This window comes from Microtus oregoni, unplaced genomic scaffold, assembly GCF_018167655.1.
Source record: "Microtus oregoni isolate MIOR12 unplaced genomic scaffold, Mior012 000000F_ref0000247, whole genome shotgun sequence".
Lineage (NCBI taxonomy): Eukaryota > Metazoa > Chordata > Mammalia > Rodentia > Cricetidae > Microtus > Microtus oregoni.
In genome coordinates, this window is record NW_024543059.1 from 14,939,494 (window position 1) to 14,965,344 (window position 25,851).

At 42.4% G+C, this 25,851-nt stretch overlaps 1 protein-coding gene and 1 pseudogene across 2 annotated transcripts in view; both read right to left on the minus strand.

The window, feature by feature from the left end:
- LOC121449487 (Bloom syndrome protein homolog) overlaps positions 1-25,623 on the minus strand; it is a 41,898-nt gene extending 16,275 nt beyond the window's left edge. For both annotated transcript variants that reach the window (XR_005974532.1, XM_041653958.1), the window contains exons 1-3: positions 25,529-25,623; positions 4,481-4,581; positions 2,680-3,359 (exon numbers count right to left, since the gene is read on the minus strand). Coding sequence is in view for 1 of the 2 variants with exons in the window: in XM_041653958.1 (XP_041509892.1) it covers positions 2,680-3,359; positions 4,481-4,578 (778 nt within the window). In the remaining variant the exon portion in view is untranslated. The remainder of the gene's footprint in view (positions 1-2,679; positions 3,360-4,480; positions 4,582-25,528) is intronic.
- LOC121454963 lies at positions 17,439-17,580 on the minus strand (annotated as a pseudogene).
- Positions 25,624-25,851: the final 228 nt, after the last annotated feature.

Consider the following 25,851-nt stretch of genomic DNA (forward strand, 5'->3'; position numbering starts at 1 on the left):
AGGACACCTAGGGCTATGTAGAGAGAGCGCGTCTCAAAAAACAAACAAAAGAAAACAATCAAGGAACTAGAGAGATAGATCAGTGGATCAGAGGACTGGCTGCTCTTCCAGAGAACCCGGGGTCACTTCCTAACACCGACACGGCAGCTAACATGTGACTCCAGTTCCAGGACTTCTGACACTCTCACACAGATGCAGGCAAAACAAACAGAATGCACAGAAGATGAGAATTATTTCCTGTTATAGACCCCTAAAGACCTTCTAGGGGAGAGATGTGATGGGAGAAGGCAACGATGCTCACGATCTTGACCCTGTGTTAAGTTAATGTTCATGTCCCAGTTTAAAAGAACATTGGTAAAGAAATGGAAGATGGAAGGGAGGGAGGGAGAGAAAAGAGTGAGGGAGAAAAAGGACAGGGAAAGAAAGAAAGGAAAAGCAAAGGATGAAATGGGTCTGGTATCTTATAACCTTAATTTCAACACTCAGGAGACTGAGGAAGGAGTAGCAAGAATCAAGAGCAGGGACTGAAGAGATGGCTTAACAACTTTAAAATACTTGCAATTCATGCACAGGATTTGGGTTGGGTTCCCAGCACCCATAAGATGGCTTATAACCATCTGTAACTCCAATTCCGAGGGATCTGACGCCTTCTGGTCTTTGAAGGCACAAAGCACACACACAATGCATACATACACACACAAAATCAGGTAAAACACTCATACACATTATTTCTTAGTTATGGTTTCTATTGCTGTGATAAAACACCATGACCAAAAGCAATTTAGGGAGGAAAGGTTTTTTTCATCATGTTCTCCACTATCCAGGTAGTCAGAGTAGAGACTCAGAAGGAATCTGGAGGCAAGAATTGTTTTTTGTTTTTGTTTTTTTTTTGGTTTTTCGAGACAGGGTTTCTCTGTGGTTTTGGAGCCTGTCCTGGAACTAGCTCTTGTAGACCAGGCTGGTCTCGAACTCACAGAGATCCGCCTGCCTCTGCCTCCCGAGTGCTGGGATTAGGAGGCAAGAATTGTTGCAGAGGCCATGGAACACTGTTTATTAGCTTGCCCATCCTGTTTTCTTATAGCACCCAGCACTATCAGCCCAGGGGTTGCACTGCCTAGTGAGCTGGGTAATATTTTGCATAGTTCTATAATCAAATTTTTTTTATTATTTAAGGTAAACATGACTACAAAAATTAAAGCTTAAAAATTACAATGAAGCCGGGCGGTGGTGGCGCACGCCTTTAATCCCAGCACTCAGGAGGCAGAGGCAGGCGGATCTCTGTGAGTTCGAGGCCAGCCTGGTCTACAAGAGCTAGTTCCAGGACAGGCTATAAAGCTACAGAGAAACCCTGTCTCGAAAAATCAAAAAAAAAAAATAACAACAAGCTAAAAGTAATTATTGAGGAAGTGTAAATGTTTAATGAATTTGCTCTAAGCTAAGTGCAGTGTTTACAATGTACGGAAATGGATAGCAACATCCTATGCCTCCACATTCACTTCCACTCGCTCAGAAAAGCTTCTTGTTCTCAGCTCCATTCGTGGTATGTACTCTATTCAGTACAATATTTATATTTACTATACTTTTTGCATACTTATTTTTTTTTAAATATTTATTTATTTATTTATTATGCATACAATATTCTCTCTGGGTGCAAGCCTGAAGAGGGCACCAGACCTCATTACAGATGGTTGTCAGCCACCATGTGGTTGCTGGGAATTGAACTCAGGACCTTTGGAAGAGCAGGCAATGCTCTTAACCGCTGAGCCATCTCTCCAGCCCCCACTTTTTGCATACTTAGAAATGTTTGGATACACAGATATATTCCGTTGTGTACAAACACCTACAGTATTCACAGACGTATGTTTTTGGAGCCTCTGATCAAGAGGCAAACCATATAGCCTAGGTGTAAAGTAGGCTCTGCCATCTAGGTTAAAGTGCACTATGGTACTGGCAAGATGACATGGCATAATGTGTTTTCAGAACATATCCTTTGAGCTGGAGAGATGGCTCAGAGGTTAAGATCACTGACTGTTCTTCCAAAGGTCTTGAGTTCAATTCCCAGCAACCACATGGTGGCTCACAACCATCTGTAATGAGATCTGGTGCCTTCTTCTGGCCTGCAGCTGTACATGCAGGCAGAACACTGTACACATAACAAATTAAAAAAAAACAAAACATATCCTTGTCACTAAGTGATACGTGACTGTAATAAACAGAATGATTAGATATTACCATTAATGCAGACCTTACTTTCTTCATGTATAAAACCACAGAGCTAACCCCGACATAGCAGATATTAAGACCCTCAAGAGAATTCAAGAACAATTGCAGTGGGTTTTTGATCCTACTGCACGTACTGGCTTTGTGGGAGCCTAGGCAGTTTGAATGCTCACCGTACGAGACCTGGATAGAGGTGGGCAGTCCTTGGGCTTCCCACAGGTCAGGGAACCCTGATTGCTCTTCGAGCAGATGAGGGAGGGGGACTTGATCGGGGGGAGGGGGAGGGAAATGGGAAGCGGTTGTGGGGACGAGGCAGAAATCCTTAATAAATAAATAAATTAAAAAAAATAAAAAATAAAAAAAAAAAAGAACAAACCTGCTTTCCACTGTTCCCAATGCTTAGCTTTCAGTTAAAAAAGTACTGTAAACATACTGAAATGAAGATGAGATGATGGCTACCTTTTTCAGCTCCCAAATGAGCTTCCAAAGACTGACTTTCCTGAGTATCTTTCTTCATGAGCTCTTCAGAACAAGGGTCATTGTCGATGACAATCACATCACTGCTCAGGCATTCTGACTCATCCTTCTGGTCCTTGGTTAAATCCACTTGTGGGTTTTCCGGGGAAGGTGTCAAATAAGCCTTTACTGTACTTGCTTTATGAGATAGTGGTTTAAAAAAGTTTCTCTTAGTCTTTTTTGATTTCTGAGCGGTGCTTGCTCTTACGGCAGGATTTTTGGTCCGAGAAACAAATGCATCGGATGCTGAAATATCAAAGTCATCCATATCAGCCCAGTCATTGAGGGACTCTGGTGAAGAACTAAATTCTAATTTCTTGAAAACAGCAATGTGGGGTTTCTTTACAGCTGGGGTTTTTATAGCTGAGACTTCCTGAGGAGTCTGTGCCAAGTCCAGCAGTGGCGGTTCAGGACAGGGCCCCTTGGTTTGCTGTCCTCCTGGGGAGTTTTTGAAGGAGTCACCAGTCCCAGGCTGCTGCTTTGGTGTGTGCAGCAGAGGCTCCGTGACTGGAAAGGCCTCAGACACATTCACATCTTTATCACTTAGCGCGGGGGTTTTTACCACTGACACACTGGTTACAGACACATCGCCCTCTGATGTTTTCTTTTTAAAAGTAAAACCTCTGAAAAACAATGACAAAGCTGAAATTAGATTAATTCATTTGTTTCTGATGCTGGGGACTGAACCCAGGGCCTCATTTATGCTAAGTGTTCTAACATAAGCTACAATCCCAGCCCCTAGATAGATCCATTTCCATTTTACTTAACTCACTCACCTATAAAGCATATTTTCAAATGCAAATTGCATTAGTTTTATTACAAATAAGCACAGAATCCATCTCCCTCTGTGGCTTTGAAATTTTCCCAGGTAACAAATGCATCTGGCTTCTCTGATCCTTCCCATTCAGAGGCTAACTACTGAGGCTCAGAGTTCCTAGGCCAGGCCCACACTTTATTTTTCAGGCTGCCAATCCTTAATAACACCTTCAGAAGGAAGAGACAGACTGTGTGGGAAGAAAAAAAAAAGGTTGGTACTCTAACTGGCTTTAGTTATTCTGATAAAAAATATATTTTTTTTAAGAGACAAAAGAGTTAAAAAAGAAAGAAAGCAAAGAAACTGCTGAGATCTGAAGGACATAGGGGAGGCAGGAGTCCTGGCTAGGTGCTGAAATTAATGGCACGAAGGTCATGGTGCACCTGGAGCAGTGCCTGCACCCTAGGGGCACAACAAATACAAATTATTATTAGGCGCCATTAGAAACTTGGGATATAGCTTGCAGGAGACATCAGAACAAAAGTGGTCATTTCCCTACAAAGTTTGGCAGATCATATGAGATTATATTCAAGTATAATATCTGCTCATATTTTCAAGAAAATTCATTACTTGTTCATCCAACTTTGCTGAATAAGTAAGTATGTGCCAGGAGCCGTGTAAAGCTGCAGAGCAATCACTACCCAGATCTGCCTGAATACGCTCTGCTAGCAATGTGCAAAGTTAGAAAACCAACGAGCCCCTCACCTCCTCTGTAAAATGGCCGAGCCGAAAGAAGCAGGTGTGGAGAGGGTCCTAGCACACAGGAGGCTAGGGCAGGCTGCTGCAGGTGTGAGGGAAGCTAGCCTGAACCACAGTAAGTTCTAGGCCACTGGGAGATATAGATAGGATCCTCCTTTAGACAGAGCTGAGAGACAAGAGCTCCATTTGTATGACACGAGTTATTGTCCACATGCTAATAAATATACTTACGAAGATTTGGGTTTTGTAAGATTCAATTTATTATTAAGTTTTCTGGCTGAGTGGCGCTGCAGTTGCTCCTGTAGATTGTTCAGAGGAACAGCAGCCATGATCTAAAGAGGAAAAAGGCAACCATTAGTGGAGTTAGGTAATCTGTACCATTCAACATATTTATTGAGGCAGTAAAGGACTGGACTCAGTCACTGTTCCAAACGTGCCCAGAGTAACATGCTTTCATTACTTCTTTTACTTTTCTTTTTTGTTTTTCTGGTCAACAGATTGCTTTACCATTTACATCTGGTGACATTTAAAACATAATTTTTAACTAGCTAAAGATTTACTTGAATAACAAATAGCCTGGTTTCCCCCCTTTCCTCAACAGATGCTAAAATCAACACAATAGATGTTAGAGAAGCAATGATTAGAAAAGGGCTGAAGAAAAAAGGGGTCTGGCCTAGGCTTGGAGAGTAAAAAGGAAGAGGACAAGAAGGGAGGGGGAAGAATAATCAAAGCAAACTAGCAAGAACACCCAGTGAGTGAATTCTCTGTCCAAAGGTAAAAATCTGGTAAAGATAGAAGAGCATCTGCAGTGAGTGCAAAGGGTGACCAGCAAGAGAGAGTGCTGCATAATCAGCTGGCTGCAGCCTAGAACAGTGTGTCACATCCATGTATATCCCTTGTGTAACAAGCGCTGCACTGCACAGCTCAAACCACCTGGATATCACTGAGCTAAAGAAAGACAGTGGTCATCTATGAAGAGTTTAAAAGGAGGTTATTTCAGATAAGCTATACCCCCCTTTCCCACTCTACCTGGATTTAAACAGCATTTACAGTTAGTGTATATGTGTACAGCTGCACGCATGCATGATGGAGGGGCACCTGCCACACTTGTGGAGGTCAGAGGACAACTTTGTGCAGCTGCTTCTTTCTTTCCACCTTTATGTTGGTTCCAGGGATCGAACCTGGTCCTTGGTTTACAGAGCAAGCACCTTTACCCACTGAACCACTTTACAGGCCCCATTTCTTCCTGACACTAGGTGTGGTGCTTTAATTAAGAATGACTCTCATAGACTCATATATTTGAATGCTTAGTCACCAGGTAGGGGAACTCTTTGATAGGATTAGAAGGATTAGGAGGTGTGGCCTTGTTGAAGGAAGTATATCACTGGGGGTAGGCTTTGAGGTTTCAGAAGCTCCAGCCAGGCCCAGTGTCTCTTCCCCACTTCCTTCCCTCCCTCTCTTCCTCCCTCCTTCCCGTCTGCAGATCCAGATGTAGAACTCTCAGCTCCTTCTCCAACACCATGTCTCTCTGCATGCTGCCATGCTCCCCACCATGACGACAATGAACTAAGCCTCTGAAACCTAAGCAAGCCCTAATTCTTTCTTTTTATAAGAGTTGTGGTTATGGTGGCTCTTCGTGCAACAGAACAATGACTAAGATAGAAGTGTTTGCTGTTTCAGGAGGGATAGATAGTTCTATCATGTTACATGTAATAATAACCTGGTTAAATATATAATGTATTTTGTGATTCTATGTAGAATAGTTATAACATGTTAGATGTAATTATGACCTGATTGTTTTTATTTGGAAATTAAGCATGACATAAGGAGATATGATTGTGTTAAGTTGACAAGTGGTAGACTTATGGTGACAACTCTTGGTTGTCAACTTGACTACATCTGGGCGGGCATACCTGTGAGTGATTTTTTTTTTTTCTTAAACAAAATAGAGGGTCAAACAAACTGGAAAACCATATCCAAGCCAAGCATGGTGGCTCCTACCTGTAATTCCAACACTTGGGAGAATCAGAGTTTGAGGCCAGCCTGAGGTACACAGTAAGCTCAAAGTCAGCATGGTCTACACCTATCCCCAAAAACAAATGATGAAAAGAATACACGATTGTAGACGGAGGTTTCTGTCCTGCCTGGCCCCAAAGAAACACACAGAGGCTTATAAGCTGTTTGGCTTATTAGCTTAGGCTCATTATTAACTAGTTCTTACAACTTAAATTAATCCATAATTCTTATATATGTTTAGCCATGTGGCTGGGTAACTTTTCCCATTGTAACATTTTCTTTTTTTGTTGTTTTGTTTTTTGTTTTTCGAGAAAGGGTTTCTCTGTGTATCTCTGGCTGTCCTGGAACTCACTCTGTAGACAAGGCTGGCCTTGAACTCACAGAGATCCATCTGCCTCTGTCTCCCTAATTGCTGGGATTAAAAGCACACGCCACCACTGCCCAGCTCAGTGCAGCATTTTCATCTTGCTTCCTCTACATCTGGGTGGTGACTGCAGACTCAGCCTTTCCTCTTCCCAGAATTCTCCTAGTCTGGTAGCCCTGCCTATACTTCCTTCCTATCTACTGATGAACCACCATTTTATTAAACCAATACAAGTGACAAATCTTTACAGGGTACAGGCATTATCCCACAATAGATGAATAAAGGAATCTAATTTGAACTATGTCTTAAATTAATAAGATTTCAGACCAGAAATCGAGGGAGCCTATATTATTTAACAGCCAGATCATAATATTCAGAGGTAGTCTTTTTTTTTTTTTTTTTTTAATTTTTGGTGGTACTGACGATTGAATTTAGTTAGGGCTTCAAACACCCTAGGCAAGTGAACTCTCACTAAGGTACATTCTTACCCCTTTAAAAACTTTGACTTGGGGCTGGAGAGATGGCTCAGAAGTTAAGAGCACTGACTTCTTTTCCAGAAGTCCTGAGTTCCCAGCAACCACATGGTGGCTCACAACCATCTATAGTGAGATCTGGTGCCATCTTCTGGCATGCAAGCATACATGGAAGGAATGTTGTATACATAATAAATAAATAAATAAATAAAAAATAAAAATAAAAACGTTGACTTTGAGACAGGGTCGCACTAAAAAAGTTTTCCAGATTGACCTTGAAACCAAGATCCTCCTGCCTTAAGCCTCCCCAGTAGTTGGACTACAGGCCTCTGCTACCAGCCAGGGCTCTAAGGAAAATATCTTCTAAAGAGTCCCCACACACACACTTTAACTTTTTTGTTTGTTCTAATTTTGTTGTTTTGAGGCAGGGTCTTTCTATGTAATCCTAGCTGTCTTTGACTCACAGAGATATGCCTACTTCTGCCTCACAGTGCTGGGTTTACAGGCTCCTGGGATTCAAGACCTGTGACATCACATCCCCTTTGCCTTTTTACTATTTGTCTGTTCATTGAGTGTGGGGAACTCAAAAGATAACTTATAAAAAACATCAGTTCTCTCCTTTCACCACACCAGCTCTGGGAATAAAGTTCAAGTCGTCAGTTTTGGCAGCAGGTGCCTTTATCCACTAAACCATCTCATCAGCCCTATTTATGGAGTTTTAAAGTAGCAGAAAAGGACTTTAACCATTGGTCACTTCAAGGCTTATCTTTAAAACTAGCTATTTAAAATTATCCAAATAATTTAAGCAACAATGATCATAAAAATAAATAAAAAGGGATGGCTCAGTGGTTAAGAGCACTGACTGCTCTTCCAGAGGATCTGGGTTCAATTCCCAGTACTGACATGGCAGCTCACAAATGTCTGTAATTACAGTTCCAGAAAACTCGACACCCATGGCAAAACATCTATACACATAAAAATTAAAAAATAAAAACTAAACTGGGTGGCGGTGGTGCACACCTTTAATCTCAGTACTCAGGAGGCAGAGGCAGGCGAATCTCTGTAAATTCAAGACCAGCCTGGTCTACAAGAGCTACTTCCAGAACAGGCTCCAAAGCTACAGAGAAACCCTGTCTTGAAAAACCAAAATCAATCAATCGACCAATAAAACAGAAGGAACTGATTATCTAAGTTAGCCAAGTATATTAAATATCCTAAAAATACTAAGACGGAGCTGGAAAAGATGGCTCAGTGGGCAAGGGCACTGTCTGCATGAGGACCTAAGTTCAGATCCCAGCACCCATATAAAAAGCCAGGTGTGGCTACATGCCTACAAGCAGTGCTGGAGAATGGGGAGAGGCAGGAAAATCACTAGGGCTTGCTGGCCACCAGCCCACCTTCAGGATCAGTGAAAGACCCTGTCGCAAAGGAATAAGGCAGAGAGTGATATACAGAAAAACATCCAATTTCTTCTGGCTCCCATACATGTGAGCACACACAGGCTCATGCATGTATACATGAGACCATATGCTATACATGCATGCCATATAATACAAAATTATAAACAATAACAAAGAAAGAGTAATAAGAAAAGGGCTACTGCTAGAAAATATATAATTATTAAAACAAAAGAAAGATATTTTTAAAAAAACCTTTAATAAGTATTGCCAGTCAGAGGTGGCATACACCTTTAATCCCAGCACTTGGGAGGCAGAGGCAGATGGATCTCTGGGTTTGAAACCAGCATGGTGTACAGAGTGAGTTCCAGGACAATCAGCTACACAGTGAAACCCTGTCTTGAAAAACAGAACAAAAAATGAGCCAAGCATGGTGGCACAACAGCACTCAGAGGCAGAGACAGGCGGATCTCTGTGACTTTAAGGCCAGTCTACAAAGTGAGTTCCAGGACAGATTACACAGACTGTAGTAAAATCAAATCAAATCAAGTTGTAAACGATAGATAAATAAATAAACCTCTTTAATAACACAGAGACGTGACAAAGAAAAGTTTTTTGGGGGGTGGAGGATTCCATTTCTTTCAAATAAATGAGCAATTTTTAGATTTCTCAAAATTAGGACAACTTCTTTTTCTAGGTCAAACTTTGCTTTTATTCCTTTCGTTGCAACAAGAGCTACTTCAGAATATCAAGAGGTAGACTGCCAAAAAGACTATTCCTTACTCTAGTTCTCTGCTGAAAATACAGCCAAGCTCAGCAAGCCTCACCAGGTGACTTGCCAGTGGGGAAAGGTGATCTTCCCTGGGGCAAAAGTGGTAAGCCTCAACATGTGAACAATCATAACTTCATAAAGCTCAACTGGGACCCTAGAAATAAGAGGCTGTCTAGCAAACCAAACATCAAGTAAACAATTTCTGAACAGAAACATTAGATAGGACCTTCATTAATGTCCTATGTCTCTTTAATAGGGCTAGTTTTGATTATCAACTTGATAGAATCTAGAATCATTTGGGAAATGAGCCTGTAGGTGTGTTGTGAGAAAATGGACTCATTACATCACGTGAAACAGGAAGAGACATCCTACTTATGTGTGGGACCTTCCCTGGCTGGGGAGGCCGGGCCGTGAGTGGAGAGGGCAGCTGAGCAGCCATGAACGCTCATCCATCCCTCTGCTTTCCGACTGTGGATACCACGTGACCAGTTCAAGCTCCTGCTGCCTTGACCTCCCTGACATGATGGACTGTACATTGAACTACAAGTTAAAATAAATCCTTTCTCCCTGGTGGTGCTTTGTCAGGGTATTTTATCATAGCAACAGCAAGGAAACTGGGACAAGACATGTAACACTCTCTCTAACCTAAAGTAGAAAAACAGCTGTCCAAATGTATTCCTGAATTAATTATACTTATCAGAGCTTCAAAGCCCATTTTCCCAAGAATCTTCTCATTTACAGTTGTTTAAAAATATAGATTTATTTCATTTTTTTAAAACCTACCACATGATCATATCATCACATGCTGAAAAAGCCTTTGACAAAATCCAACAATCCTTCATGATAAAAGTATTGGAGAGATCAGAGGTAAGTAAGAAACATATCTAAACATAATAAAGGCAACTTACAGCAAGTCTATAGCCAACATCACATTAAATAGAGAGAAACTCAAATGAATTCCACTAAAATCAGAAACAAGACAAGGCTGTCCACTCTTTCCATATCTATTCAATATAGTACTTGAAAACTTAGCCAGAGCAATAAGAAAACTGAAGGAGATCAAGGGGATACAAATTGGAAAGGAAGAAGTCAAGGTATTGCTATTTGCAGATTAAGATATAGTATATACAAGTGACCCCAAAATTCTATCAGAGAACTCCTGCAGCTAATAAATACCTTCAGCAAAGTGGCTGGATACAAGATTAATTGAAAAAAAAATTGGGAGCCCTCCTATATACAAATGACAAATGGTCTGAGAAAGAAATCAGGGAAACAACACCCTTCACATAGCCACAAGTAATATAAAATATCTTGGCATTACTCTAACCAAGTAAGTGAAAGACCTGCATGATTAAAAAAAAACCTTCAAGTCTTTGAAGAAGGAAATTGAAGAAGATTATCAGAAGATGGAAAGACCTCTCATACTAATGGATCAGTAGGACTAGCATAGTATGCTGCAGGCGGACCTTCCACTTCTTCAGCCAATAGTCGCTGAAGTACGAGCCCATTGGGCTGCAGGAGAGCCTTCAAAATTCTAACACAATTCCTTACAGACCTTGAAAGAATAATACTCAACTTCATATGGAAAAAAAAAAAACCAGGATAGCCTAAACAATCCTGCACAATAAAAGAACTTCCAGAGGAATCACCATCCTTGACATCAAGTTGTCCTGTAGAGCTGTAGTAATAGAAACCACATGGTATTGGCATAAAAACAGACACACTAATCAACAAAATTGAATCGAAGACTCAGACACAAATCTACATACCTATGGCACCTGATTTGACAAAAAAGTCAAAATTATACAACAGGAAAAAAAGCATCTTCAACAAATAGTGTTGGCTTAATCAGATGCCAGCATGTAAAAGACTGCAAACAGATCCATATCTATCACCATGCACAAAATGCAAGTCAAAGTGGATCAAAGACCTCAACATAAACCAGACACACTGGACCTGATAGAAGATAAAGTGGGGAGTAGTCTTGAACTCACTGGAACAGGAGATAGCTTGAATAGAACACCAATAGTGCAGATATTAAGATCAACAATTAATAAATGACACCTCATGAAACTGAAAAGCTTCTGTAAGGCAAAGGGCACCATCATGAGGATAAAAGGCAGCCTACAGAATGGGAAAAGATTTTCACCAACTCCACATCTGACATAGAGCTAATATCCAAAAAATATAAAGAAAAAAAGAAATTAGATATCAAAAAATTAAATAATACAATTTTAAAAATGAAGTACAGATCTAAACAGAAAATTATCAACAGAGGAAACTCAAATGGTCAAGAAACACTTAAAGAAACATTCAACATCCTTAGCTATAAGGGAAATGTAAAGCAAAATGATTCTGGGATTCTCTCTTACAGCTGTCAGAATTGCTAAGACCAAAAACACTAATGACAACTTATACTGACGAGGATAGAAAACAAGGGGAAAACTCCTCCATTGCTGGTGGGAATGCAAACTTGTACAGACACTCTGGAAATCAGTATGGTGCTTTCTCAGAAAATTGGGAATCGACCTACTTCAAGATCCACCTATACCACCTCTGGACAAACACCCAAAGGATGCCCGATCCTAACACTTGCTCAACTATGTTCATAGCAGCTGTATTTATAATAGCCAGAGCCTGGAAACAAACTAGATGTCCCTCAACCAAGAATGGATAAAGAAAATGCGGTACATTTACACAGTGGAGTACTGCTCAGCTGTTAAAAACAATGACACCAGGAAATATGCAAGCAAATGGAGGGAACTAGAAAATAATCCTCCTGAGTGAGGTGACCCAGACCCAGAAATGAACATGGTGTATACTCACTCACAAGTGGGTAGTAGCTGTAAAGTAAAAGATAATCATGCTACGGTCCACAGACCCAGAGGGGCAAAGGAGGGCTTAAGAGGGACACATGGATCTCCCTGGGAAGGGGAAACAGAATAGATTTTGGGGATGGACTGGGGGTGGTGGCACTGGAAACAGGCAGGGGATCAAGTGTGTGCATGTGGAATACTAAGAGAAATGAATGGAATTGGGGGGCATTTTTGGGGTGAGGTGAAAACCTAGTGCAAAGGAATTCCATGGAATCTACAAGAGTAACCCTAGCAAAGACTCCTAGTGATGGGGAACATGGAACCTGAACTGGTCATCTTCTGTAACTAAGCAAGGCCTCAAGTAGAGGGACTGGGATACCAGCCACATACCTACAGCTTGCCCTACCTGCAGAGTGTTCTGGACCAGAGCCTAGCACAATCCTCATCAAAGAGACCTGAGAGATTCCATCCAGCAGCTGACGAATGATGCAGGGTCCCACAGTCAAACACAGGCAGAGCTCAGGGAGTTCTTATGCTATTCCTAATTGGGGGGAGGGGGTTGCTGCCTCTTTTGCCTACTTGTGGAACCCTTTTCTGACTACTGGGTTGCCTTAGCCAGCCTTTATGTGATAGTATATGCCTGGTCTTATAATAGTATACGATGCTGTGTTTCGTTAATATCTCTGGAAGGGGAAATAGGGAGGGTGGATCTGGGAGAGAGGGGAGCAACTGGGAAGAGAAGAGGGAGGAAAAACTGTGGAAGAGTAAAAAAAAAAAACATTAAAAATAGAGTTAAGTAATTCTCAGCCTTTTACAAATAGGTTATGTTTCAATAATGTCTAGTTAACAAAATTAAGCAAAAAAATTGATAAGAAATATATAAAGAATCTACATGTTCAAAGGAGAATTTAGGAATTAAAAAGTTTAAAAACTGCCCAAACTATATCTAATCTATATGACCTATGGCTGCTTCTGCATGCACAGGAGAACTGCATAGACCACCAGCCACGCAAAGCCTAAAATTTCACTATCTGGTAATTTGTAGAAAAGCCTTATGCCCTAGATTATTGCTGGATAAAAAAAAAAATCTGAAGTACATCTATCCAATCTTTTATATTTTCTCTTCAAAATTCTTGAAGCCATAATCTCAACGGCACTGGGCACCCAGAAAGGTGATGAGAGCAGAGGATGTCTGTCTAATTTGAGAACTGCATCACCAATTTACACTTTGGAGGAAAAGACTGGAGGAAGTCAAGGTGAAGGCCCATGAAGGTTGTGAGCATTCCCACAAACTATGTTCTTTGGGGAAGAAGAAACAAAACAAAACATTAATTAAGTCCCACTCCCCAAGAATCTACAGAAAAAGTAAAGTTACCTGTTTCTAAAGGATTAACTAAGGAAAACACTGAAACCACAAACCTAAGCAACTTTCACTACCTAATTTAAAAAAAAAATTTGAAGGTATGAATTTAAAGTCTAACACCAAGTCACTTGGCAAGCACAAAACCCTGTCTGGAAAAATACACCTTTATTCTAGACCTTAAATAATTCCAAAAACAACTTACAAGGACAGGCACAGCAATAGCCACACAACAAGGCATGGAAATAACTAGTGAACTGATAACACTATCAGACCTGAGGACAGACAACAAGATATTTGATTTTGAGAAATAAAAGGCACATTTGGCAGTATCTGTAAGACACAACATGTAAATGGGACAATAAGCACCAGTAGAGGGGGTAGTATGGTGTGTATCTGTAATTCAGAAGAAGCCTGAGATTGGAAGATTGAGAGTTCAAGTCCAGCCCGGGTTGAAGCAAAACCTTATTTCAACAACAACAACAACAACATAGTTATCTTCAATATGAAGAAACTCTACCTGCTCTGACAACAAACATAACTAAAAGTCAAGGATACTAGCCAGGTATTGTGGTGCACGCCTCTAGTCCCAGCACTTGGGAAAAGTGCTGCAAATGTAAGGCCAGCCTGGCCAACAGAACAAGTACCAGCACACCCTCGAGCTACATAGCAAGTCTCAGACAGTCTAGGGTTGGGAGGATGACAGGACTTAGGGATAATGACAAGGGCCTAGGGTTACTTTTTGGGCTTATGAAAACCGTCTAACCTTGACTGTGCTAATAAGCACACACCTTGATGAGTATACTAAAAGTCAATGAACTGTTCACATCAAACAACTGGATTTTATGTGACTCTATCTCAATAAAGCTGTTACTTAAAAAACAAAGGTGTCCCTGCCAAGAGGCAGGAATATGACCTATGGAGTGAGTCTCAGGACAGCCAGGGCTACATAGAAAAACCCTATCTCCAAAAACAAAAACAAAAAAAGTTCCCACACATGTACACAATAAATAAATTAAAATGTATTTTTTTTTTGTAACAAGGAGTTATCAAACATGCGCAAGGATCCTGGATTAGGAGAAAGAAGAGGAGGAAATGCCAGGCTCAGTGGCACACACCTATAATCTGAACACTCAGCAGCAGAAGCAAGAAGGCCCTCAAAAGATCCAGGTAAGCCAGGGCTATACAGCAAATAAGGCCTTCTTTTTCTTTTTAAGTAATTAGAAATAAAGAGATTCTAAATGATAAACATTCAGTAACCTGCCAAGAGCAAATGAGGTCATTTTACATATGGTCTTTACATCCAGAGTGTCTCAAAACCAATCCCTCATAGATAGAGGAATGATGACACACAAATTATTTCACACTTGACCAATGAGAGAAGTACTGCTTCAAGCTGTCTTTTTAAACTTGGATATTGCATGAAACTACATATAACACATGATTACCATCATCAATGTTTAGTGTTCTGTAAGGCAGTCAAGGCAGGCAACAGGTAAAAGTCCCTGCTGATCAAGCCCTACGACTTGATTTCAACCCCTGGAACCCAAGGTAGGAGAAAACCAACTCTAAAAATTCACATGTGCATCATGGCAACAAAAAAAAGTGAATTAGAATGGTTAGTGTTCATGAGCGTGGCACCGCTGTACAACTAACCTCCTCAGGTTTTTATAACACCAGCACTTATCCATTACTAATACAATCTCCTGATTTCTCCCTCCTCTGACACCAGCACCCACTGCACTAGAGTCTGCTGTGTCTAATTCTTCAGTTAAGTGGAATCACAGGGACCCTGCTCTTTGCAGTTGGCTTATTTACTGAATATAACATCTTCACTCAAGTAGCATGAGTGAGAACTTCATTTTTAAAGCTAGACAATGTTCTAAAATATGTATATACTACATTTTGCTTATGTTTATCTCATGATGGACATCTGGATTGCTTCCACTTGTTGGTTATTGCATTAGAGTTCCCTAGAGGAAGAGAACTACAGAATGAACCGATATGCACATATAAAGGGATTTGTTAGAATGACCTACAGGCTGTGGTCCAGCTAATCCAACAATGGCTGTCTACCAGCAGAAGGCCCAAGAATCCAGCAGTTGTTCAGTCCACAAGGCTGGTTGTCTCAGCTGGTTTCTGTATAAGCCAGAATTCCAAAGCAGGCTCTAATGCCAGTGAAGGAATGGCCTTGCCATGAAACCAAGCAGATAAAGAAACCAAGGAAACAAAGTTTCCTTCTTCCATGTCCTTTACATAGTCTTCCAGGCTTCCAGCAGAAGGGTTGGCCTAGATTTAAAGTGTATCTTCCCACTTCAAGTGATTTAATTAAGAAAAAACCCCTCACAGGTGTGTGCAGCCATTTGGGTTTTACTTACTTCCAGTCAAGTTGACAGTCAAGGATTATATCACAGTTACTATAAACCTGCTATGAACATGGGAATAGAAATACTTGACAAATTAGCTAACCTTCTTGTTGCTGTGTCCTAATAAATGCCTTAACAACTTAAGAGCTGTCATTAGTTTGGTTTATGGTTTTTTAGTGTGTGTCCATCATGGTGGGGAAGGAATAGGCCTGGGAGCTGAGGAAAGGGCCTATGAGGGACTGCAGGAAGATATAGCCACCAGTGAGCCCTTCTTCTACTAGATACCACCTCGCAACAGGCCATCACCTCATGAATTCATCGAAGGGCTGGCTAACCCACTGACTGGGCCAGAGACCTCAGGATCTCAGGAAACACCATTACAGACTCGCCCAGAGTGTGCTTTACCAGTATCCGAGGCCTTCCCCAATCCAATCTAACTAACAACTAAACCAATTGCCACAGGGCGGGAAAGATGGCTTGGCTGGTAGGAGCACTTGTTGCTCTTGCAGAAGACCTGAATTTGGTTCCCAGGACCCACACAGTGGCTCCGCAACCCTCTGGAACTCCAGCTCTTAGGCACCAGGCATGCACATGGTGCACATACACACATTCAGGCAAAATACTCATACACATAAAATAAATAAATCTAAAAAATTTATAACCATTACATTTGAGATCTTGATTTCAGTTGTCCTGGATACAACCCAGAAGTGAATTTAATGAAGCGTAAGGCCGTTCTCTTCTTACCATCTGAGGAGCTACCATACTGTTTCCCTCCATGACACCATTTTCACACTGCTACCAACAGTGAGCATAGATTCCAATTTTTAAGCATTCTTAGCAACACGTGCTATTTTCCGGCTTTTTTGTTGTTGTTTTTTTCACATTCTAATGGATGTAAGGTCTTCTTTTATCCTGATTGTTATTTGCGTTTCTCTAACAATTTATGAAAATGAGCATTTTCATGTGTTTACTGGCCACTGTGTATCTTCTCGAGAAAAATCCTTCGTCCATGTTGTGCTTTGTGTGTGTGTGTGTGTGTGTGTGTGTGTGTGTGTGTGTGTGTGCTAGAAGCAAGGTCAGGGCCTTTCAAAAGGTACAACCACTAATAAAATTCTCAACTCACCTATGCCCTTTCAAACTGGGTATTTCTAATTTGCTGAGCTATAGTTTTTATATACATGATTTGTTTATACAGTATGAAGATGATTTTAGTGTTAATCTTTTAGCTGGATGCAAAATTAATTAGTGAACATGGTTTGGTAGGGTGTGGACTCAGCACAGGAGATTCTCAGGAATACAGGGCCCATCCCTTGTCCATGCGACCACAGCTGGGGACATTCCTGATCCCAAAGTCACCAAGGATAAACAACTTCTCAGCTACCATGTCTTCAAATTAACCTGCATTAAACTTGGTAAAGCCTCACTTCTTTGCAATGTGGATCTCTGGTGGCCAGGGAACTTGAACTTGGCTCACACAAGGTCTCAATCACATGTTCCTTATTCTGAAACTTGGTGAGGATGGACATGAAGACCTGACCAATGTGCCCTAAGGCAGCCTGCATACATGTCGGAAGCCTAGGTCAGAGACAAAATTAGATCAGACACATGAATACTAACCAGAAAACTGTCCCCAAGGTCCCAGAGGGCAACACATTCAAGCAACAGGCTGCACACACTTCCAAGAAGGGGCAGTAGCTTGGCGACACTGCACACAAGGCTCTCCTCTCATGAGGAAAGGAACATGACCAGCTAAATTGGCAGTACCGAGGGTTAGTTCTTTAAACTTACAGTATAAATCACCAGCAGCCATCTGGTCCTGAGATTTTTTTTTTTTTTTTTGGTGTCTAAGAACATTCCTGATTAATTCAATCTACTTACTAATTCTAGCTCTGTTCAATTTTTCTTTTTTTTCATGATCCAGTACTTATACATTTCTAGAGCGTGTACATTTGCTCTACATTATCAAGTGTGCTACAGCTTTTCTGTTGTGTCAGAATACCTGAAACTGGGTAGTTTAGAAAGGAAAGGTTGATTTTAGCTTACAGTGACAAAAAGCAGGAAGTCAAAGAGCATGGCTCCAGGGTCTGTCGGTTTCTGATGGGCCCTTCATGATGGAAAGAGGAGATGGGGCAGACACATTCCCATGAGAAAGACACTCATGAACTCTGAGGTCTCTCTTTCCACGATTCAGTATTTCCCAGTAGGTCCCGCCTCTCAACAGTCATACTGAGGAATGGAAGTGCCGACACCTGAACCCCTTTGAAGGTTTTTTAAAAAGGTTTTCTGCATACGAATATTTTGTCTCCATGTATTTTGTCATGTGCGTGCCTGATGCCCAAAGAGGCCAGAAAAGGGCAGCAGATGCTCTGGAACTGGAGTTGCAGGTTGTTGTGAGCCTTCATGTAAGTGCTGGGAACTGAACCTGGGTCCTGGAGAGGAATCAGTGCTCTTAACCACTGAGTCACTCTCCAGCCCTCAAATCATAGTTGCCAACACACAACTGCTCATAGCTTTTTCATAAAAAGGCATTTTATTTCTTTGAGTCTCATCTTATGCTGGGAACAGAACTACGTACGGCATTGCCACCGAACTACAACCAACCTTTTCACTTTCTATCTTGAGACAGGTCTTATTAAGTCATTCAGGCTTCCCTTAAACATACTCTGTAGCCCAGGTTGGCACTGACCTACAATTTTCCTGCATCAGTCTCCTGAGAAGTTGAAGTTATAGGCCTGTTCTACCAGACAAAGATAAAAATCCTTTCACTTCTACAGTCAGTTCTAACAGTCCTTTCATTCCTTAATTATAGGAATCTCTTTTCTTTCTGTGGGGTTTGAATTAGAATGGCCTCACATTGGCTCATATGTTTGAATCTTAGTCCACAGTTGGTGGAACTGTTTGAGAAGACTTAGGAGGTGTGGTCTTGTTGGAGATGTGTCACTGGGGGGACTCAGGTTTCAAACCTATATCATTCCAACTGGTGCTCTCTCTCCTCTCTCTCTCTGCCTCCAATTTGCAGGTTAGATGTAAGCTCTCAGCTACTGCTCCAACACCATAACTGCCTGCCTCCCTGCTGCCAGGACAATCACATGCTCTCCTGCCCTCAGTAGCCATGAACCCCCACTAAATGCTTTCTTTTATAAGCTGCCTTGGGCGTGATGTTCCATCACGGCAATAGAAAAGGAACTAAGACACTTTCTTTGTTCATCTAGTTAAAAGACGGTCAATTTAAAAATACCTTTTCAGGGGCCTGTGATGATGGCTCAGTAATTAAAAGCACTTGTCACCAAGTCCAATGGCCTTAGTTAGATTCTCAGAACCCACGCAGTGGAAACAAAGAACAACTTCCTCAAGCTGTCCTCTGAACTCCACATCTTTTCAAAGAACCAACTCTTGATTTTTGTCTATTTCTTTATTGCTTTACTTTCTTTTGGGGAGGGGGGGGGTGAGGCAGGGTTTCTCTGTTTATCTTTGGCTGTCCTGGAACTCGCTTTATAGACCAGGCTGGCCTCAAACTCACAGAATCCGCCTGCTTCTGCCTCCAGAGTGCTGGGATTAAAGGCGTGCACCACCACACCCAGGGTACTTTCTCTATTACACTGGTCTCTGTTGCGGTCTTTATTACTTCTTTCCTTCCTCCAGTGACGGATTTAGGTGCTCAAACTACAGGTGTGGGACACCATACCTGGCTTCATGGTCTTGTACTTTGTTTGCATGAACTTTAGAACCAACATGTCTAACACCAGAAAGAAACCTTGCTGATCTCTTTACTGAGACTACATTAAATCTGTGTCAACTTATGAAGATCCAGTGCTCTCAGGGTGTTAAGTCATTCTATCTTGGGAAAAGACTTTGCATTTGATTAAGTCAACTTTTGTAAGATTTAGCAGTCTTTAAAGATTTCTCCATTTATGTCTTAAAATTCCGAAACATTTTAATCTTTCTGTTTTTACTATAATGAGACTATCCCCTTCCTTATATAGTCTAACTTATTTGTTAAACAATTGGTTTTGCATGTAAATTGTACACTGTCATCTTACTAAACTCTCTCTCCTGTGTGTGCTGTTTTGGAAACAGTCTCACATAGTCCAGATCGGCCCCAAACTCACCAAGTAGCAGCTAGCACAGCCTTGAATACAATTCTAATGCAGTCAAATTTGAGGGCTGGGATTATAGACATGTACCATCAGGTCAGGCTAAATTTTTTTAATTTAATTATTTTGATTATTATTTGTGCTCTAGACACTTCTATTATCTGCAGGTAAGAACAGTGATACCTTTTCCCCCCAAACTTTGTGCCTCTGAATAATTTCTCTTACCTGATTTTATTATCTTAAGCTGCCAAAGCAATATTGAATACCTAGAATTGGTGAGCAATTGAGATCAGGAGTGCCAGGTGTGATGGCTGATGCCGTAGGCGGCTAAATCAGGAGCACTGCTGTGAGTTTAGGGCCAGCTTTGGCCACACAGTGAGTTCTGGGTAGTCTGGGCTATCACATAAGACCCTGTCTTTTTTTTGAGGGGGGAGGCGAGAGGAAGGAAGTAGCAAACAGAAAGTGTTCTGAACATTTACAGTAAAAAGCACTCCGATTTCACATAGACAACCCCAGAGCACAGACCAGCTTCTCACTTCTCTTACTGTATGTACATCTGCCTCTGAAAGCAAACATTGCAAGCCAGCTCAACAGTGAAAACACCCCAGGCTTTAATTCTTATTCACAGATGTAGGTGCACAAATTCCAAATGACAGCAGACAAAACCCAGCTATATATAAAACCAGAGCCATATTCTGTTGTCTCGGGAATACAAGGCTAGTTCATCACTAGAAAATCAACTAAGAGAGCTCACCACAATACTAGATTACAGCTAGTTCCAGGACAGCTAGGGTTACACAGAGAAATCCAATCTCGAAAAAACAAAAACAAACAAAAAAAACCAGAAAACTTATGATTTACGTACAGTGACATCAATATCCAACAAACTATGTCTATACACATACACATGCTCATGAGAAACAACCAAGTTCTTTAAAAAATTAAAGAACGAGGGCTGGAGAGATGGCTCAGTGGTTAAGAGCATTGCCTGCTCTTCCAAAGGTCCTGAGTTCAATTCCCAGCAACCACATGGTGGCTCACAACCATCTGTAATGAGGTCTGGTGCCCTCTTCTGGCCTACAGACATACACACAGACAGAATATTGCATACATAATAAATAAATAAATAAAAATTAAAGAACGAATGAGCCACATTCATGACAAAAAGGTACTATTCTCAAGATGCTACTTCTTCCCAAACTGATAAAATTCCAATCAAAATTCTCACTTTTGTTTTTCTGGAGGAACTCAATAGCCGAGTCTGATACTGTGTAAGTGTGTGCACACTGGGATGCAGCCACGTGGCAGGTATAGAGAGGACAATCTTCAGTTATTGGCTCCTAGACTTTCTGCCCTTCTTAAGATGGGGTTTCCCCACCACCGTGCAACCCAGGCTAGCTGGCTGACAGCTTCTAGAGACTCTCCTGCCTCCATCATCACTTCCCATCATTGCACTGGGGTTACAGACACCCACACGTCTGCATCCGATCTCATGGTTGTCAGGCTTACGGAATGATGACAAGCAAGGATCCTCTGCAAGGGAAACAAGTTCTCGTTACCTCTGGACCACCTCTCCAGCCCCTTTTTTATATTAAAAAAAAAAAGTACTTTGTTTATGAGTATTTTGCCTGCATGCATGTCTGTGTGTCCTTGGGTGACAGAATAGGGCATTAGATCACCTGAAACTAGAGTTACAAATGGTTGTGACCTGCAATGTTGGTGCTGGGAATCAAACCTGGGTACTCTGGAAGAGTAGAAAGTGCTCTAACTACCGAGTTCTTTTTAGCACCAATTTTTATACCTTAAAAATATATTTCATTGGGGCTCAGCGATTAAGAGCTCTTGCTGCTCTTCCAGGTTCAATTTTCAGCACCCACATGGCAGCTCACAACTGTAACTCCAAGTCCATGGAATCCAACACTCTCACAGAGACATATATGCAGGCAAAACACCAATGCCCATGAAATATTTAAATATATATTGCTAATAAATTGAAATGTTGTTTTCATTATACCAGTTGTTTTCATTTTATTGTGATAAGAACACCTGAAATCTACCCTCTGAATGAATTTGTTTCATTTTTGGTTTTGAGACAGGGTGTTACTGTATAGCCCAGGCTGGTTTTGAACTCTTGCTTGCTGTCTCAATTTTCTTTTTCTTTTCTTTTTTTTTTTTTTTTTTGATTTTTCGAGACAGGGTTTCTCCGTAGCTTTTGGTTCCTGTCCTGGAACTAGCTCTTGTAGACCAGGCTGGCCTCAAACTCACAGAGATCCGCCTGCCTCTGCCTCCCGAGTGCTGGGATTAAAGGCGTGCGCCACCACCGCCCGGCTTGTCTCAAATTTCTTTAGGTGAATAATACAATATAGGCAGAGTGCTGTCCTGCAGCTCTCCAGGCATCTTCGTCTTTCACTCCTAAAGCTAATCAAATAGAATTTGCTTATCTCCCTACACATAGCACCTTCCCTACTGTAAGTGGAGTTATGTTGTATTTGTTCCTCTGTAACTGACAATTCTGCTTACTAGAATGTCTTCGAGGTTCATCTGTATGGTGGGACTGTCATCTTTTTTGGTTTTGTATTTTTCTTTTGAGATAGGGTTTCTCTGTGGTTTTGTTTTGTTTAGTTTTGGTTTGGTTTTTCGAGACAGGGTTTCTCTGTGGTTTTGGAGCCTGTCCTGGAACTAGCTCTTGTAGACCAGGCTGGTCTCGAACTCACAGAGATCTGCCTGCCTCTGCCTCCCGAGTGCTGGGATTAAAGGCGTGTGCCACCACTGCCTATACTCCCAGTGATCCTACTGTGGAGGCTCTTGAGCACTAGGGTTATAGTTGCACACCACCATGCCTGGCCCCATGCCTTTCTTTCATCTGTTTCAGACTCTAATAGGGGACCCCAATATTATCCACAACTTCTCTCCAACCTGCTGCAAATCAGATTTCCATGATAGGGTGTGTGGGTGTGTCAATGTGTGTGTTATACTCACAAGTGCAAGTGTGTGAGTTTGCGTGTGGAGGCCAGAGCCAATTAGGTGTCTTTCCACTGAACCTGGAGTTTGTCAGTCTGACTAGACTTGCTGGTCAACAAGCTCCTGTCTCATCTTTGTGATGAGATTACAGGTTTGTGCTGCTGGACTGGCTTTTTTATGTGGGTTCTGGGGATCTGAACTTAGGTCTTCATGCTTGTGCAGTAGGCACTTTCCCAAAAGAACCACTGCTCTCGACCAGACGCATTTTAGAAACATCAACTGCTAGAGTGTGACTCAGTGGTGGTGAAACACCTGCCTGGTGAGCACCAGCCCTAGGCGCAACTCCTACCATGACACAGAGCAAAAGGAGACAGAAAATTAACAACAAATACTAGCAAAACACATAGAGCTGGTCATGGTGACACACAACTATAATCCCAGCACTCAGGAGTCAGAGACAAGGATAGCCAGATCATGGCCAGCCAGAGTTATATAACAAGACCTGTCTCAAACACCAAGAGCTGGTAGCAGAGTTCATTGTTAGAGCCCTTGTATGCTATACAGAATAACACTCAATTAAAAATCTCTGAACCAGCCGGGCGGTGATGGCGCACGCCTTTAATCCCAGCACTTGGGAGGCAGAGGCAGGCGGATCTCTGTGAGTTCGAGACCCGCCTGGTCTACAAGAGCTAGTTCCAGGACAGGCTCCAAAGATACAGAGAACCCTGTCTCGAACCCCCTCCCCCAAAAAAAAGCAATGGGCATTTTTATGTTTGCTTTGGGATTTGGAGACAGGGTCTCATCATATATTCCGGACTGGTCTCAAATTCACTATGTACCCGAGGTAGAATTAACTCCTGACCCTTCTGCCTCCCCTTCCATGTGTGTGGACACAGGCTTGAGCTGCCACAGGTAGCTTGTTTCTGACATGTAGTCTCCATACAGCTGCTCACTCTCCATTCTCCTGTCTTACTCAAAGCGCTGGAATTATACGGGTGTGAACCACCACTCCTGTGGAAGCTGATCTTAACTCTACACTCAGAGGCTTTTAGACACTAAATTGTACACATCGGCTCGCAATCCCTTTGAACCCAGTGAGACAGAAAAGACCTATGAAATGGTTCAGTTAGTCTAAGTGCAAACATGAGGATCTGATTTCAGACCTTTGGAACTCACCTAAAAAGTCAGGTGTGGTAACATGTACCTATAATGCCAGCTCTGGGAGGCCTGCTAGTTAAATCAGTAAGTTCCAGGTTTACTGTGAGACTGTCCCAAACACTAAGGTGGAAAACAACCGAGGAAGATGTATCTGGCCTGCTTACACACACACACACACACACACACACACACACACACACACCTGCATGAATATAAACAAGGACACACTCATATCCCCACTCCCCACAAAAGACAAAGGAAACGTACAGAAAACAGACAGACAGTTATATGCCCATCAACCAAGCTTAAGATGTTACATTCTATGCTAGGCTCTCTTAATTTAAGGGTATACATTTCAAAACATACAATTTAAAATATCTGGGTTGGTGGCACGAGCCTGTAACCCCAGCACTTGTGAGGTGAGGCTGTAAGATCAGGAGTCTAAGGTCAACCTCAGCTACACAAGTTTGAGGGCCACCCTGGACGACAAGAGCCAAAACAACAACAAAAAATATTGATAGCCACTCCCTGCCTTGGGAACTAGCATTGAAAGTGATGGGGCAGTGGGGGTGACGCACACCTTTGCCTCCTCCCCCAACATGGGAAGCAGAGGCAGGCAGATCCCCGAGTTTGAGGACAGCCTGGTCTACAGGGTGAGTTCCAGGACAGCCAGGGCTACACGGAGAAACCCTGTCTCAAAACCTCGTCCCCAACCCCAAAAGTGATTTGACACCTAGAAACTCCATTTCCTCCAAGTAAATTTAAAGCGACCTTCTGACAGAATAGCAGCCAGGCTAACAGACTGTTGATTCAATCTGGGCGTGGTGTTCAGCTAGTCAGCACTGAGGAAGAATAGTCTTCCAAGTTCCACTACAGATCCAATGGATTTTCCACTCCCCAGGCTTCTGCCTCTCCGCTGCTCCACCTCGGGACCTCTCAATCAGTCTTTCCTACCCCTGCCCCTTAATGGGGTAGGCACAGGAGCGCTGTGTGGCTGACGGCGCCGGGAGCTGTCAAGTGGGAGGCGGGTTCATCTCAGCCAGCAAGTGACCGATGGATAGGTTGGCAGTGGGACACGCTTCCGAGTTGGGCAGGTCTTCCTCAGATTTTCTCTCTGGCATCCAAGCCCACGTGCCCTTTAGGCAAATGAGGCCGGAGCTTTGGATTCTAGCCGTCTAAAACCAGGGCAATTTGTGTGTTGATAAGGGGTCGTTGCAGCCTTAAACGCCGGGGAACAGATGAGACCATTTCTCGCGTGTGACAGACAAAAAGCAAGATCCTGGACCTTAAGGAATGTGTGGACAGCAAGACTCAAGCATCGGCCGCCCGACTGGGCCTTTTCTGGGGCTCTGGGGCTTTTCTCCCGCCAGGGCTACTGGCCACAAGCGAGAATAGGGGCGGACGACTAGGGGAATGGCCGAGGCCTGGGACTCCGGGCAGGCCCGGGGAGAGCCGAGTACCTGGCAGAGTCGCCGCAGCCCCGAGTTCGCCGAACTCACCTCACTCAGGCTCACGCCGCGCCAACCTAAATCCAAACTCCGCGCGCCGACGAGGCCCTCCGGCGCCCCGCTTCGCTCGCTTCGCGCCGCAAGAAGAAGAGTTCTGATTGGACGAGCCCTGGGGGACTAACCAATACCGTAGCCTCTGGGACTCGGTCCCACCCCAGTAGCTCCAATCAGAAGCCAGCTGGTGGGTCAGGTGATCATGGCAAACGTACCGAGCTTCCGGCGCTAGTAAGGCTTTTGTTTTTGTTTTTTTTTTTTTTTTTTTTTTTTTTTTCTTCCTAGTGTTGGGAAAGGTTCCTGAAGCCCAGGCTCTGACA